Source organism: Sarcophilus harrisii, chromosome 5 (genome assembly GCF_902635505.1).
Source record: "Sarcophilus harrisii chromosome 5, mSarHar1.11, whole genome shotgun sequence".
Taxonomy (NCBI): Eukaryota; Metazoa; Chordata; class Mammalia; order Dasyuromorphia; family Dasyuridae; genus Sarcophilus; species Sarcophilus harrisii.
The window spans coordinates 104,138,763-104,156,853 of record NC_045430.1 but is presented as its reverse complement, the minus strand read 5'-3'; the positions used below and the strand labels follow the sequence as shown (position 1 = coordinate 104,156,853).

The following is an 18,091-nucleotide window of genomic DNA, read 5'->3' as shown; positions in this document are numbered from 1 at the left end:
GTAATCTTATTTCTTTTGTGTATTATGTGTGTGGTCTCTTATGGTATTCATTGATCTGGCTGATGTAGACACCAGATGATGGTAGGCTTCAAATGTTGAGGTCTGGTCATGTGAAGAATTCACAATGGCTGTTCTCTTTGGCAAGAAGTAGGTCTATATAAAGGGTGAGGTTACAGACAAAGTAAACCAGGAATGGTAAATATGGATTAGAGCTGGGAAAGCATATAAAAGACAAGTGCCCTTAGATGGCAGGGTAAATCCTGAAAGGGATTTAACACCCTAAAAAAGCTAATTAGCTAAAAGAGGAAGAGAAGTAGAGTCAGAAGTATAATGGGGTTAGAAGAGATATCCCATAGCATGGAGGAGGGGTAAAGGGAAAGATGCAAAAGCAGAGTACCTGGTGGACTGACCCAAAGAAGAGCAAAAAAAAAGCTATAGACCATAACTTGTTTTATAGGGAAAACCTCAGGGATTTGACATAACTTGGATTTCTGACTAGATTACCTCAGAAGGTATGACCACAGAACTAAATTGATTAACAGAGCCTTCTTCCTGCCTGCCCCAGAGAATAATTTTTATCAGTTCTCCAATTTCTCTCTGCCTACCCCATGCACTATTCAGGACCTCATCATTCATCATGTCTAGAACCTACCAATTATTTTCCTGAAAATTATATTATATTTCATATATGCTATGTCTAACACCAATTATTTTCTTGAAAAAAATAAGCATGAGAGTTCTGTATACATAGATGTATAAATATGTACATATCTTTAGCTTCTCTCAGTCCTTGTTCTTGATTCATGCATTTTTGCCATATTTCTTATAGTCTTTTTCTATTCCTACCTTTGCATGGGCACTGCCAAGTTTCAAAGTATGTTGATTTAATCTGGAAAATCTTATTAATTTCTGTGAAATTTTTCTACATGTTGTAATATTCACTTTCCCAAATATATGCAGACTAGTAGGTTAGATCCCCAATAGCTACATCTACCCTCAGGATTCTAGTTATGATAGTGAAAAATTGAATGTTAAGAGCTATTATCGCTCACGAGTCCTCATTTGGTATGTTTCCCTGGATATCAATCAATAGACACCTCTCCAATACCAATTAATCAATTAACAACAATTAATTCTTACAAAGGAGAATTTACTGATAAAGTATAACAAGGAGCAAAATAGAAAAACTTTCCAAACAAGGATCATACCCTCCTCTCTATTCACACACTTGGTTCCTAGGAAGACTGGACTCAGAAGTAAAGTGGTTCCTACAAAACATTCCTACATACATACATAGCCTGGAGGAAGGGAAATTTCATGACTTCAAATGGCCTTTTTTCTCTAGAGATTCCTCACCAAATTTGCTTCTGGGAATGACATAGTCCATGAATGAGTCACTCCTTTGCTTACAAGTTTCCTGGCTGCCAGATCAATTCACAATTAGACTGGGCCATGCAAGTCTGATCTCAGGGCCAATTCTTCTGGGGGACTCAAGTTTCTTCAGCTAACTACAAATTTTGCTATATATACCAGTTGTTGAACCCCTGGTGGCTCTTCTGATCTTTCGGGGTTCTACCTCCAATGCTCTTTCACCTAACATCAAGAAAGAACTATGAGAGAGACAAAGGAGATGATGCTCACAAATAGTCATAGTCACATAATAGCTAGGAAGGAGATAGTCAGTCAATGACAAGTCACTGCCAATTTTATCCATTTCAGCTCTCCTCCCAACTTGAGGCTTACAGCAATTCTTATCTTGATTGCTACCAGGGAAGAGAAATAGAATTCTCCTGTTCCAGCCTTTTATGTGCACACTCATTTCCAGTTCAACAGAAATTAAGAGACTTTTCATCATCACAAAGCAAATCACCATGAAGTAGAAAATACCTATGCATGCTGAGTCAGTGAGGTAAAGGATTCCTCTCTCACACATTTTTGGAAGTGAGAGCATCGCAACTCCATTAGGATTGATTGCAGTCAGAACATATTGTACCTGTCTTAAGGACTGAGCCCTTATTGGCCAATCTCTAATTTATATATCCACATCTTCAATCTCTGCAATAGATTTTAGAGTATGAGCTACAAAGATTTTCATTATGTCTTTTATTGCAAATACTTGTCATAAATACTTCAAAATATGATTACCAACTGCCTCATAAAATAACGTTTCTTGTTGCCCTTGGGGACAAGATAAAATCAGCCCCACGAATTCTTTTATTTGCTTCTCAGAGGAGAACTTGTGAGTCACCCTTCCATTTAGACCAATCTCATTCTTCTTATTTCATTTACTGTAAGATTGACAAGATTGATCTGATTTCTCCATTAGAATGTTCACTCATTGGGTTATTGGGCAAAGATCTCATGTGTAAACATGTTAAAGTTGATAGTTGGTCTAGAAATTCAGCAGCTACTTCCTGCAGAAGCCACTGATTTAATCAAAGTAGACATTCTGCCACATATCATTGCAGTTTCAGAAAGCATTTCATTTTTCCTTTAATCAGAGCTTGCCATGACCACATAACTCATCACCAAATGACTAGCCTACTAGTGATGAACCAGTCTCCATACTCAGTTAGCATAACCTTTAAGAACTCACTTCCACACCACAATGAGTATTAGAGTAGAATTTTGTAGAGAATAACACATATGTGGATAAATAAATATGAAGTTCCAGAAGGTGATAAATTATAGCTGGGAGATAGGCAATCATGACTTTTCTTTTCACTATTTCCATGACAGCATTTCAATCAGTCAATAAATATTTATTAAGCACATACTATGTACCAGGAGTGTGCTAATCCTGTGACTCTCCTGTAATGAAGACAAAGAAATCCCAAATGACTTGTCCATCCCAGCAGCTTCATGTTGACAAGAGTTGTTTCTAGGAATCCCAAGAAGTAGAAAAAGGGAGGAAGAGCATTCCAGAGAATGAGGACAGTCCATGCAGAGGCATGGAGACAAGACGTGGAAGAACATATACAAGAAATAGCAAGGAGACCAATTTAATTAGAATATAAAATGTGAAAAAGAGTAATAATAATCAGCCTGATAATAAAGATTGAAATCATATTGTGAAGGGCTGTAACCATCAAATAGAGGAATTCATATTTTATCCTAGAGGAAATGAAAAATCAATCAGGTTTTTTTGGGACAGTAGAATGATAAAAGTCATATATACCTATGCTTTAAGAATATCAAATGTGGCTGTGTGATGTATACTTATATTGTATTTAATTTATACTTTAACATATTTAACATGTATTGGTCAACCTGCCATCTGGGGGAGGGAGTTGGGGGAAGGAGGGGAACAATTGGAACAAAAGGTTTGGCAATTGTCAATGCTGTAAATTACCCATGCATATATCTTGTAAATAAAAAGCTATAATAAAAAAATAAAGAAAGAAAGAACGATACCCAAAGAGCTATAAAAAAAATATGTGGCTGTGTAAAAAAGATAGAAGAGAGAAGAGGTTAGTTGCAGGGAGACCAATAAAGATGCTCTTGCATTATCCAGATGAAATGGTTGGCTCTAACCAAAAGATCTGATCTGAGAGATATTTAGAGGAAGAATTAATAAGACTTGGCAACAGATTGGATAAATGAGAATAAAGAATAAAGCAGAGAATAAGTGAGCATAAAGAGTGAAAGATAACATCTACTGTAAGCTGGAAATTTAATGCCTGTAGAAATGGTGGTACCCTCAATAAAAAACTTAGAGATTAGGAAAAGAGGTGATTGACTTGGAAAAATAACAAGTTCTTCTTCAGATATGCTGAGTAAAATAGAATTTTCATACAAGCACTGAAAAAAGATTTTATCATGAGTTTGGTTTCCAGTAAAGGCAGAAATATGATGTGAATTCAAGGAATGAAAAAGGGAAATAGCTAAATCTGAAAGGGTGTTCCTGTTCCTTCCCCTACAAATGTTTGTCTCTTGCAGATGGATTTCTTGAAGCTCCTGGCCCTCCATCACCATACTATTGTAGCAGTCATCCTCAACATGCTGGCCCTCTGTCTCTCTACCACATCCTTCCTTGGCAGTTACTGGTGTGTGGGCACACAGAAAGTGCCCAAGCCCTTGTGTGGAAAGAGTATGGCTACCAAGTGCATTGGGATGCCCGTGCCCATGGATGGGGGGAGCAGCAATGCATCAAGTCAGGAAGTGGTGAACTACAGCTGGGAGACAGGAGATGACCGCTTCTCCTTTCGCTATTTCCATGCCGGAATGTGGTTCTCATGCGAGGAGAACATGGAAAGCTCAGGTAATATCTCCATCCCAGAAACCTCAGGAATAGCTTTAGGTTATCTAACTGAGGATGAAAGCAACTTAAGGAACAGAATGACAAGAACTCCTCTGCCTCTGCCCCATAGAGATCTTTCATGGAACCACAGATGCACCTTTGAAATTCTTAGCCTCTGATTTTGCAGACAAGAAAACTGAGAACAAAAGAGTGAGGCAGAAACATGCATAAAGTCATACAACTTAAGCCAAGGCTAGAACCAGGATCTCCTGATAACTGAGCCAGGATTCTATCCACTACCTCCTAAAAGATGAAAAATCAGTATTCTCCATTGGTTATTCATTCTTTACTGGTTATTCATTCTTCACATCTTCAGTTAAGAATACAAAAACATTACCTTTAAGAATTTCCCTTATTACTCACATTTTATAATAATTTCTGCACAAAAAACAATTGTGCTGCAGAGGAGTTGCTTGATTTTTTATATATCAAGGATCCCTTTGGCAGTGTTGTAAAACTTTATGGATCTTTTCTCAGCATAATTTTTAAATATGTAAAATAAACTACATAACATTCACAATGAAGTTATATTAAAAGTTTTCATATACATGTGTATGTATGAGTATAAATAGATAAGTAGATGATACATAGATAGAACAAATTTATAGATCCCAATTAAGAAGCCCTGTTTTATTACAATGAAGCTTCATTAAAAGAAAATTAATAAAAAGAAATAAAGGGCAACGTTCTATAACAAAAAGAACACAATAGGAAATAAGAAATTTGGGTTCTGTCCCTGTCTCCTTTCTCTAGCTTTATAATTTAGTCAGTTGATCTTCTTTGGGCCCCAATTTCTACATCTATAAAATAAAAAAGGTGGGGTAGTTTGCTTTTAAAATCCTTTCCAATTCTCATCACGTCTCACTGAAATTGGCATAAGAACAAGCTCAACTCCTAATATACTCCACTGGATGCCCACTCAACCCTTCAGGCTCAAGGGTGCTTCATGGAGTGGGCTCCAATCCAATCTCTGCTACATTAATCATAATAATGGTGATGCTTATGAACTGATTTTGTCCTCTACGGCTCTAAGGCAGCACCTTCATGAAGGTGAGACAACTTAGGTAGTAGGAAAACTGATAAATGAAGGATCTCTGGCTTCCTCTGCCTCCCCATGATGTCACCTACCTGCTTCTGTGTGTATTTATTGTCTTTATTTTAGGGGAGAAGTGCCGCAGTTTCATTGAACTCACACCACCAGTTGAAAGAGGTATGAATGTGTCTTGATATTTCTCTGAAAGATGAAGCATAAAGGAGCCTGCCTTTCAGGGGACAGAGTATATTGCCTCCCGCTGGTATTATGTGGGGAACAAGGAAAGAAACTCCTGCCCAAAACATGTCCTATACCCTCCATCCTTTCCCTTACTAGAGCAGCTAAAGTTCCTTTTGGTTTAAAGCACTGAACCCAGATGAAACTCATTTCTTTAGTGTATATAACAATGGGAGAAGTGGCATAGCAAAAGATCAACACTTTCCCTTTAATTAATTCATTAAATATTACAAAAACTGTCATTCCTCAAGACCTTGATAGAAAGTGTCAATGCAGTGGGAAAAGTGAGAGGAATAGAATCTGGGTTCTGGGCTATGTTGGATATAGAATAATTAAGTAGCAGTAAGAAAAGATGAATGCTAGAAGAAGACAGAGAGATATGTTGAGATTATTGAAAAAGGGGGACTTTCCAAGCTGTCAGAGATCACCTAAGCACAAGGATCTCGGCTTCCTCTTTCTTACGTGACACTTCTTGAGAACAATTAAAGGGAAACATATTCTGAGCCCTTCCACAGTAGCTGGCTTGATTTTCCAAGCTAAGGTTAAGAGGTTTATTTTTTTTCCACATTTGACTACCCAGATCAAATAAAGATTGGGCACTAAGACTATAGTCTTATTTTTTTTACAGGAAACCCTCCCTAACATCTCTTAATTCTAATGCCTTCACTCTTAGTTTTTTCTTATCTATCTTACATACAGTTTGCTTTGTATATACCTATTAGAATGTTGTCTCCCCTATTTGATTGTAAGCTACTTAAGGGTAGGAGCTGTCTTTTGCCTTTTTTGGTATCCCTCAGCATAGTGCCTGGTACATAATAGGTAGGTACTTAATAAGTATTTATTGAATTGAATTGAACTGCCCGGTTCTCAGATGCTTCACATTTTAGAGCTGAAAGAGATCTTAGAAACTCCTAACTCAACCCTCTCATTAAGGAATTTTAGTCCCAAACTTGTGAAGTCATTTGGCCAAGGCCAATAATTAATTAAAGACAGTAATCATGTCAACAGCTACTTTTTGGAACTTTTAGACCCCAAACCTCTTACTGAGTCTGGATGATTCCATGATTAATTATAGTCAAGTTTCAGATAATTCAAGACCCAAAAAGAATATTTGGAAACTTGAATGATCCAAATGTTAGCCATTGGTTTGGATCATGTGATCCTAATAAACAGCTGATAATTGACTTCCCTTTCTGCAGACACAACCCATGATTGTACTGTGTACTGTGTGAGGCCCAAGGCCGCATAGGGCCACCCAACTCTCTCTATTTGCACCCATTGGATGAGGCTGCAGACTGAGAATCTTTCAAGGAAGCTCAGAGGCCTTTTCTATATGACACTGGCCATTGACTGTGTGGGAAGTAACTCTTTTTTATCTTATAACCTAGTGGTTTGCACTTACCTTGTGGTAAGGTCTAAAAGTCTAAGATAGGAAGTTAAAGCAAGAGCAAAAGGAGAAAAGAACTCACTTTCATGCTCTGGCTTTGGCACCTGAAGGATATTGATAGTCCCTTTTCCCAGGCCATATCTTCCCATTGCCTCGGAGACAGAGCCTTTCCTCATTCCCTATCCCCTTCTACTTGATCTATTCAAGGAAAACCCAAAGACAGAAAATAATTGGCTCACATGTACCCATCCCCGTCACCAGCTTACCATAGCTAACTGGACACTCTTAGTCTAAGGGGCAGAAGACGACATTACTTTGGCAAAGTTAGTAATATTCAAAATTTTGAAATTTTCTGTTCCAATTTATCTTAGAGCACATAAGCTTTGACCAAAATCCCAATCTTTCGGTGTAAAATCTCAGTCATTTCCTAGTGTGTACTGTTGGAGCTCCCCAGTTTGTGGACATGAAATACATGGCAGCTCTGCTCATAATTTTAACTTAAGGAAAGATCAGCTTCTAAAGTATTAAGTTTAATACTTCTTCCCCATAACAGCCTTTAAAATATTTAAAACTAGCTCTCATATTCCCATTAAATAGATTAATATTTGTAAAGTGCTTAGAACCAGGCCTGGCTCTAGGAAGGCATTTAATAAATTTTCTGTGCATTCCCTTCCCATCTTGTTCCTTTCCCCTCTGCCTAAGTCTTTTCTTAGGCTAACCTTCCCCAGCTCCTTTAATTAACCCTCATCTAGCAAAAACTCCAGATCCTTTCACATCCTGGTTACCTTCCTCTGGACACTCTTTCATTTATCATTTTATAGTCTTCCTAAAATGTGCTAACCAGAACTGAATACAATACTCCAATTATGTTTGTTTTTTTTAATCTGGGTACACACCTAAGATTGCAATGTTTTTCTTGACTATCATGTCACACTGTTGACTTGGAGTTATCATTGCACTAAAATCTAAAATCCTCAGAACTTTTCTAAGTGACCCCTTGCAAAATGTTTGGGTATTTTGTTTTGTTTTTTTACCCAAGTAAAAACAGACTTTATAGAAGTTATCTAGCAGGAAAGATCTGTGCTCCAGAGAGAAGAAAACAAGTCCACAAAGGTGATAAAAAGCTCATGGCACCCACAAAAAAGTCCACCCAGAATCCCAAGTTTACTTGGAGTTACAAGTTTCCCAAATGCTCTACTACTTATAATGACTTATAATTTGGATGTCTCCAAATAGATTTCCCCTCCCTCACTGAAGGTCTTCAAGCAGAGATTGGATGACTATCTCTTGAGGAAGTTGCAGAAGGAATTGTTGGTCAAGTACAAGTTTGACCAGATAGCTTCAAAGATAACCTTTCTAGGTCTTGCAATTTGTGAAATAAAATTAACATATATGTAAATAATCACCATAATAATATAGTAACAACATTTATGTATTATGTACCAGATACTATGCTAAGTGTTTTATAAATATTATCTCATATCATCCTCACAACAATTCTGGGAAGTAGATGCTGTTATAATTTCCATTTTACAGTTGAAGAAACCGAGACATAAACAGTGACTTGTCCAGAGTTGCACAGTAATTGCCTATTGCTAGATTTGAACTTGGGTCTTCCTGACTCTAGGCTCAGAACTTTATGTCCTGCAAAATCTAGCTGCCTTCAAAAACCTTTTATAAGCTCAGATTTTCAGTTTTTCTTTAAAACATAATTTTAACTACTTTTACTTTTCTTGTTTCAAATGAATATGTATTTATTTACATTTATATATAGTATTCATATTTACATTTAATTTTAAAGCACTTGAAATTAAATGCTAATTATTGTTTTTAGGAAGACTAGGTGGTTCAGTGGAAGACTGAATTTAAATTCAAACTCAGACACTTATTACTTACTCAGACATCTGTAAATTGGGGTAAAGAAGGAAATGGCAAATCACTCCAGTATTTTGGTTAAGACTTGGACAGGACTGAACTTGAACAACAACAAATAATTGTTGTGGTTGTTATTAATTCACTGAACTGCATATTCCCTCCACTATCCTCACCCAATGGTTCCATTATAGTAACTAACTATTTGTTAAAGAAGCAAATGAAGTGGGAAGGGGGGGAAATGTGTGGGAGGTGACATTTTCTCTGAGTCTGGTAATGGGAAAAATTCCATCTATAAATGATTAGATGAGAATAGAATGACTTTCTAGGAACCTCCCTAGAAGTTTATGAATTTAATTAGTCATCAACATTTATGAAATGCCCATTGTGTGCAGAGTAGACAAAGCTATCCTATAAGGTAATCTCAAGGAGAGGGAAATTAGACATGTCATATGAGATCAGACTTTCCTGACTTCCTCTGCTGTTCTGTTCACTAACCTTTAGCTTGGCTTACAATAAATCTTGTATGTGCATCCTATTTTTTTTTCCCAACTGGCACTTTGGGTTACTGTTTTGTTCTGATATAACACCTCCTTTCTCTGCTTTCTGGCAGGAATACTTTGGTTTTCCCTGGGGTCAGAGATTGTCTACATCAGTCTGCTATCCATCAGCCTCCTCCTGTTGCTACTGGAATTATTCTTTCCTGGGAACCCTGGCTGTGGATTAAAGCTTGATGCCTTTGCTGCTATGTCCTCCGTTTTGTCAGGTGAATATCTCCCTTAGGAGCACAGAATCACAAACCCCTCAAAGTTGGAAGGAACCTCAAGGATCACCCCAGTATACTTCTTGCACATACAAGAATCAATTTGGCATGTGCTCTACTAGAAACTCATTGATCACTCATTCATTCACCTGATAAAGATTTTTTTTATTAATGTGAAAATCATTGTGTTAGCTGCTGGGGATACAAAGATAAAAACAAAACAATTCCTGCCTTTAAGAATCTTACATTATAAGGGAGAGAGAATTCCAAATATATGTAATATATATAAATATGTGTCTCAAGCAATAGGTTTTGGACTCACATGAAGAAGTTATGATCTCAGTGATTAACCCAAAAGGATAATTTTCAACTGATTAAACCCAAAGTTTACTTTGGGAAATCTTCAAATATAGTTTATCTAGTTTTTCACAGAAATGTGTAATAGGGATCCCCTGATCCTTTATAATCATTCAAGTAATAAATATACTTGTTCATGGAGTAGCTCACAAAAAATGCAGAAGGCACAAAAGACAAGTCCTAAACAATTATATATATATATATATATATATATATATATATATATATATATATATATATATACTTCCCCTAAGAAAGAACTGAACTTAAGTTGCCAGTGAGGCAACATCCAAGTGAATCCTTAGCTTTCCTATGGGAGTAATACTCCCTTCTATTTTCTTATTGACCTTTGTGGTTGAACTTCCCAGAAGACAAACACACTTTGGAGCTACTAGACAGATAACCTCTTGCTTCATATTTATACTACCTAAATTACTTATTATAATCTCAGGATGCCAAAGGTAAATACCTAGTTCTCCCATCACATAGTTTTAACCTTAGTGTCCATTCAGTTGCAGGAGTCATGTGGTTAATTTTCTTTCTTCAAGAGAGCACTGAGGAATTCTTTCTCCAGAAATCAATTCCTTTAACTCTTGAATTTGAGGTTAGTCTCAGAGCACTATCCAAGAAATTTCTCTTCTTTGCTAAATTCCAAGGTAATAGTGTTTAGGAAATTCCTTTTCCCTACATCAGGTTGAAATTCAGCAACAATGTCTATGATATATCCTCTTAGGCTAGTAGGCAAGCACATATGTTTCTGCCCATGTGTTTCTGGAAGAACTTTATCACCACTAGTTACAGCACATGAAGCTTGCCATGTCCTTCTGCCACAAATAGTTACCTTCTAAAATAAGTCACTATGTTCTTTTCTCTGCTCCCATTCTTCCTTCTTTCCTTCCCTCCCTCCCTCCTATTAAGCTTTGAAGCTTTGAAACTTTCACCCATTGCTCCTGCTCTCTATGACCAAACGGAGCAAGTTTAATTCTTCTTCATGACAGCCCTTTAAATATTTAAAGACAACTATCATGTTTTCCACAACTCTTGTCTCCAGGCTAAATATTGTCATAGTCCATCAAGTGATCTTTATATGGTATAATCTTGAGGACTATTGCCATTCTGGTTGATCTCCTTTTGACATTCGCCTACTTACCTTTCTAAAATATGATCTCCAGAATTAAATAAGGATAGAATAATGAGGAACTAGTAACTCCTATAGTCCTGTAAATTATACTTCTCAATGCAACCTAAGGTTTTGTTAGCATTTTTGCCTGCCATATCCCTCTACTGAGACAGAGAGCTTGATGGGGGTAAAGGACCAGTCTTGGCAACAGGAAAAGCTAGGTTTAAGTCTAGCATACAACACTTGTTTGACCACAGGCAAGCCATTTAATTTTTTAGTTACAGAAGAGTAGTCTATCTGTGTCAGTGGAGATTCCTTCACTGATAAAAATCAGAGGTCCGGAACTACCCTTTCTTCTCTTCCCCCCCCAAAAAAAATCATCTTTTCTTCCTATTGAAGGATCCCCAAATGTTTTTAGAGAAACTGCTTACACATCTCACCATTTTTTCCCACAAGTATATATAAAGTTTTGCCAAATGTTTTATTAAAGATCTAACAATCCTATCAAAAATGGAAATTAGGTTAGTCTAAAATAACTTGCCCCTTTTTATTAAAGCTTTTTATTTACAAAAACTTATGCAAGGGTAATTTTTCAACATTGACCCTTGCAAAACCTGTTCCAAATTTTTCCCTCCTTCCCCCATCCCCTCCCCTAGATGGCAAGTAGTCCAATACATGGTAAATATGTTAAAATATATGTTAAATCTAATATAGGTATACATGTTTATATAGTTATCTTGCTGCACAAGAAAAATTGGATCTAGAAAAAAAATCTGAGAAGAAAAACAAAGTGTAAGCAAGCATCAACAAGAAGTGTGAAAATGCTATGTTGTGGTCCACACTCATTCCCACAGTCCTCTGAGTGTAGATGGTTCTCTTCATCACTGAACAAGTGGAATTGATTTGAATCATCTCATTTTTGAAGAGAGCCACGTGCATCAGAACTGATCATCATATAGTTTTGTTGTTGCCATGTATCTCCTGGTTCTGCTCATCTCAATCAGCATCAGTTCATGTAAATCTCTCCAGGCCTCTCTGAAATCATCCTGCTGATCATTTCTTACAGAACAATAATATTTCATAACATTCATATACCATAACTTATTAAGCCATTCTTCAATTGATGGGCATCCACTCAATTTCCAGTTTCTAGCCACTACAAAGAGGGCTGCCACAAACATTTTTGCACATGTGGGTCCCTTTCCCTCCTTTAAGATATCTTTGGGATATAAGCCCTGTAGAAACACTGCTGACTCAAAGGGTATGCACAGAAATAACTTGCCCTTTAAAAAATCCTTTATCTTTTGCTTTTCCATTGATTTCCAAATATATCCCTTCACCCTTCATTATCCACAGGGCCATCTATCGTAACAAAGAATAAAGCTTAAGGGAAAAAAAATCAACTCAAAATGACCAACTCATGTAATAATAATGTAATATTCCATATCCAGTCATCCTCTTTTTTTGAGACTGAGTGATTATTATAATTATGTTTTCATTTTTATTCTTCTTTTCACTTCCATTGCAGTTCTTACATATATGTATATATATAGTTTTTCTACTATTACTACATTTTTCATCAGTTCATAAAATTCTCTCTTTGATTCGCTGTATTCTTCATTCAACTTGTTTTTTGGCACAGTAAGAATGCCATGCATGTGTCAAAATCAGTTTAACTATTCTCCCTATCAATGCACTTGAACTTTGGTTTCCAGTTTTTTACCAAAAACTACTGTTTATCTTCGCTCTCCTTGGGATATATACCTAGTAGAGAAACCTCAGTCAGTGTTAACAGATATAAACATTTTAGTCCCTTTCTTAGCATAATTCCCAATTGCTTTCCAAGATGACCTAGTTCATTATTATTGATAACTATTGCACATTATGTACATTAGTATGCACATCATTCCTTAAGATATTGACTATTCCCATCTTTTGCCATTTCCCCAAATTTTATGTGTGATAAACAAATCTGAGTTGTTTTGATCCTTGTTAAAAGTGACTTGAAGCAATATTTCAAAAGGTTGTTAGTAGTTTGTAATTCTTTTGAAAACTCTTCATATTGACACTCATCCATTTGAAAATGACTCTTGGTGCAGGCTTATTCTTTTTTTTTTCTTTCTTTATTTTGCTGAGGCAGTTGGGGTTAAGTGACTAGCCCAGGGTCACACAGCCAGGAAGTATTAAGTATCTGAGGCCAGATTTGAACTCAGGGCCTCCTGACTTCAGGGCTAGTGCTCTATCCACTGTACTACCTAGCTGCCCCCCCCCTTTTATTTTCAATAGTATTTTATTTTTCCAAATACATGTAAAGAGTGCAAACCTATTCTTAATGAATTCTAGTTTGTGATTAACATGTCAGAATGTATTAGTTGAGAGGTGAAAATGAATTATAGACACTATCCCACCTGTAGTTTTTAAATGATTTTATTTATTTAAATTAACAGATTTCTCTTTCCTCTCTCCCCACTACTAAAAAAGAAAAAAAAAACCAGAACAAATATTCATAGACAAGTAAAACTAAGTCTCAAATTAGTAACATCCTATGTTCATCACCTCTTTGGGGAGGTGGGTAGCATGTTTTATCATCAACCTTCTGGAATCATAGTTGGTAACTGACAGATCAGAGTTCTTAAGTCATTCAAAGTTGTCTTTCAGTGTTATTATTATATAAATTGTTTTCCTAATTTTTCTCACTTCATTCTCCATCAACTCATATAAGTCCCTATGTGTTATTTTTTAAAATCATATATGTGAGATATTGAGTTAATTTGCATTTTCTAAAATTTCTTTGCTTTTCATGAAAATTTATTCACCACAGAATCCTTCAAATTAAAAGTTTTTCCAGCGCATTTAAAATAGCATTTGATGATTCCACAACTTTTTAAGAATATATTAAATATAGTGAAAGATATAGGTATATTGGCCCAGGGGGGAAAAAAAAGAAGAAGAATCCAAGAAGAGAAAGTAAGTAGGAAAACTCAGGGGAGGGAAAAGGAGGAAAGCAAGGAAATAAGACCATTGAGCTAAAAATATAGCAAGGAAAAAGACACTTTCAAAGGCTGTGGATGTAAAATTCTAGATACTGGGGCAGCTAGGTGGCGCCGTGGATACAGCACCAGCTCTGAAGTCAGGAGGACCTGAGTTCAAATTTGATCTCAGACACTTAACACTTCCCAGCTGTGTGACCCCCGGGAAAGTCACTTAACCCCAACTGCCTCAGGGAAAAAAAATAGAATGAAATAAAATTCCAGGTACTATGTCTAAACAGTTCATAATTAGACTATGAGTTTGCCTTTCTTTGTATCCCCAATGCTAGCACAGTGCCTGGCATATAGTACATACTTAATAAATGTTGATTGAATGACTGACTAATCAAGATGACGCTCTTGACCTTTCAAACAGTTTTCACTATAGTTTTGAATTTTATGGGATGCAGTTTTTCTATTTGTCAGGACAAATGCCATGGGACTCCTCCATCTTTACACCCTGCCTCATCCTACTCCTCAATTATTACCTGTAGTTTCCTAAATTATGGTCTTTGAAATTGAGCATTTCTTTCAAAGTAGGGAGACTCTACCAAAGATGAAATCATAAGACATAGTAACAGACTCTGCTTTCCTATTCCCTCTGTAGGACTTTTGGGGATGGTGGCACACATGATGTATACACAAGTTTTCCAGGCAACTGTCAACTTGGGACCAGAAGACTGGAGGCCACATACTTGGGATTATGGCTGGGCCTTCTAGTATGTTCACCAAAATGTTGTTTTACATACACACACACACTCTTCATTGTCCTCCAGTCCCAAGGTGCTAGATCACCTTCTAAAAACGTGTTATAAGATGGTCTTTTAGTGTCCCTTGGTCTTCACCTTATCCCTCACTGTCACTGTCAAATTTGTGTAATTAGAACCAAGATTAATTCCCAAAAAGGACTGTAGCCAAATGAAAAAGGCCTATTAGGTGACATCCAATTCACAACTCCCCCCAGCAAGTGCAAATGTGCTTCCCCCAGGTTTTTTTCCCCAAATAATTTGCCCAGTTCATTTGTCCTCCTACTCATAATGGCACAAATCTTCATAACTTCATGAAGTTATGCCAACTGTATCACCATTCAAGTGCCTCATGGAGAGGCACTTGTCAAGTTATCCATGAGAAATGAGAGCTGTGTAACAAGACTCATGATTTTGGGTGAGCTATAAAAATAAGCCTCATTTACTTGAAAAAATACATCTATTCTAGGGAGAAATTAGATAACATCTTATTGGTAAGAAGTACCACAATGCAATGGAAAGAATATTAGATTTGGAGTCAAAAGATCTAGTTCCCAGCTTATGGTCTCTGTGACTTTTTGAAAACTCACCTCCCTCTCTGGGCCTCATTGTAAAATGAAAGTAGTTGGATTTGATAACTTCTAATATCCATTCTAACTAAATCTATGATCCTTTGGCATCTGGAGCACAGGAGAGTGGATTTAATTCCTAGGCCTATGAATGGCTCATTCTTCCACATGTGAAAAATCATCTACTTCCATTCCGTCCTACAAAATCTTACAATTTACCCCATAAATTACCTCACAATCATGGTGTAACTTAAAAAAAAAGATAAATGTTATTTATCTAGCTTTCCCCCCCCCAAAAAAAAATGAGGGAAAGAAAAACTATAATCTTCTCTTCCTTCAAAATGATTTCACTTTTCTCAATGAAGTGTCTGAACATTTCTACTTTCCTCATCTAATTACTAGTTATTCTCTAAAACAGTGGTCATTCCTTCTTTCATGTCACAAACCCTTTTGCGAAGTTTGGCAAAGCCTCCACATCCTTTCTCAGAATGATTTTTGTTGTATACGTTAATAATCCAAAAAATAATCCAAAAAACAATAGATTTCAATTGAGTTAGTGAAAATAAAACTATAATTTTTACCATCCAAATTCATACACTTCTTGAAATCTATTTACAGATCCCATGAAATCAATAGATACTAGGTAAAGAATCCCTTTTCTAAAGTATTGTCATTTATTAAGTGTCTACAGAGTTCCAAGTAAATTTTGGTAATACTCTAAAAACACAAAGCTGTACCTAAAGGAATCACTATTCTAAAAAGAACATCATAAACCTAAAGACTAAGAGTATTGGGGAAAGTTTTTTAGCTTTTCTATATTTGCTAAATATTATCTAATGCCTAACTTTCTCCTGATACTTGCTACTTTATATAGTAAAGTCTTGAAATTTCTTTCTTAAGATATCTTCATCAACTACTAAACACTTAATGTTGTTCTTGCCAAACTCACTTGGGTGCCCACAGAATATTCTTATTATCTATAGCATTGGGGCATTTCTTAGCTTTGGTCACTAGCCTCATAAGCAAACTAAGCTGAGTTTGCCCTTGGAAAACAGGAGAAAATGTAGCCTTATTCCAATAAATTTGTTAGAGGCAAAGGAAAAAACAATCTCCTCAAACTCACAATATTTTCTGTTTGGGGGCTTTTCATAACTGGAGAGATTGCTCGGGATAAGACAGGAGTGGGGGAGAAGGGAGTATTCTCAATGAATGAACACTTGCCTTTCACTGGAGAACTTAATCTCCCCAAATTCAAACCCAATGATCTTAAGTTGTGTATATTCCAGACAGAAGACAACATAGGAGATAGGGTTCCTCAGCACAATGTCAAAAGATAGGAATAGAAACTTCTTGACACTTAGAATATGGGACCATACTAGGCTTTTTCGTGTGTATACTCAAAATAGTTCCCAAAAGACATGAGAAGTGCATAAATCCGATAGCTCTAAACCTTTGCCCAGAGAAACCACATTAAATATGTCAGTGTCTAACATAATAGACAATTTTACTGTACTGACCAACATGGTCAAGTTATAAAACAACAGTTAAATATTCATACAGCTAGTCTGATTAAATTTATTACTCCATGAAGCTCTATGAACCCCTAAGATATCCATAGTCTGATCCACAAAATACGGATGTAAGACTATACATCTACTTTTCCCCACTGGACCCTAATTCCCTAAAATATATCTTCCTGTTATTAATGCATGAAAAGAGGAAGCCCTCTTATTCCCATAGACTCAACCTCCAATCAAGTGGGAGAACAACGTCAGATTCTCATTTTTAATTCTTCTGTTCCTTCCTCCGTAGCATGGCCTGGGTTTCTTTCATCTGTTGCATGATGTCAGCCGTCACAACCCTCAACACCTACACCAAGCTGGTGTTGGAATTCAAGTGTAGCCACTACAAATCCTTCAAAGAGAACCTGAGCCACTCCTCGTCCCTACACTACCAATGCCTTCTGTTGCAGAAGCAGCAGCAGTGGCAGCAGCAGCAGCAGTCACGGTCTCCAACCAATTCCAGGGACCAACTGAGCAGCTTCTACCAGGACCAAAATCAGTCTGTCCACTCGGTCTCCATAGGGGTTGACTTTTGCTCAGAGCTACAGGAAAAGATGCTTTCACAAGAGCCTAGGATGAAATTAAACGAAGTGCTTGAATCATTAGTTGAAGAAGAACAATGTTAGGACTACTATGGGAGAGGCAAGGGAGAGAATAAGGAGGCGGGGGCACATAAAAAGAATAAATCTTACCTCCTATAGCCACGAGGAATATGTGTACAACTCCAAACTTCCCTTTTTAAGCATGGCTTTTGGGCACTAAGTGCAAGGTTATCTTTCAGCTTATCCAGAGCTTCCCAAATCTCCTCAGATGCCTCTTCTTCCCATCTCACCATTTCCTACTATGAAGCCAGGGTCTCTTTTCTACTTAATATAGTCTATTGAGGACTGGGAGAATTAGATATATATAGTCTATTGAGGACTGGGAGAATTAGAAGCTGTCAATGTGATTGTGCTTAGCATCTGAATTTTTAGCACTTCTCTTATAGGCAAGTATACCAGAGTCATCCTGGCTAGCATGAGATGAAAACAGAATACATCGTTAAGTGATTTGGCATCACATATGACGTCTCAGTTTTCTTTGTATTCTCCATGGTGTTTAGCATTGTACCTTCCT

General features: G+C 36.8%; 1 protein-coding gene across 1 annotated transcript; it reads left to right on the top strand.

Moving 5' to 3' along the window:
• The first annotated feature begins 2,951 nt into the window (after positions 1–2,951).
• Positions 2,952–17,686, top strand: GSG1 (germ cell associated 1). Its single transcript, XM_023504586.2, has 6 exons — positions 2,952–2,974; positions 3,978–4,261; positions 5,463–5,510; positions 9,443–9,595; positions 14,706–14,817; positions 17,226–17,686. Exons 1-6 carry the CDS (start codon positions 2,952–2,954, stop codon positions 17,599–17,601), a joined length of 996 nt encoding a protein of 331 aa, XP_023360354.1. The 3' UTR covers positions 17,602–17,686.
• The last annotated feature ends 405 nt before the right edge of the window (positions 17,687–18,091 follow it).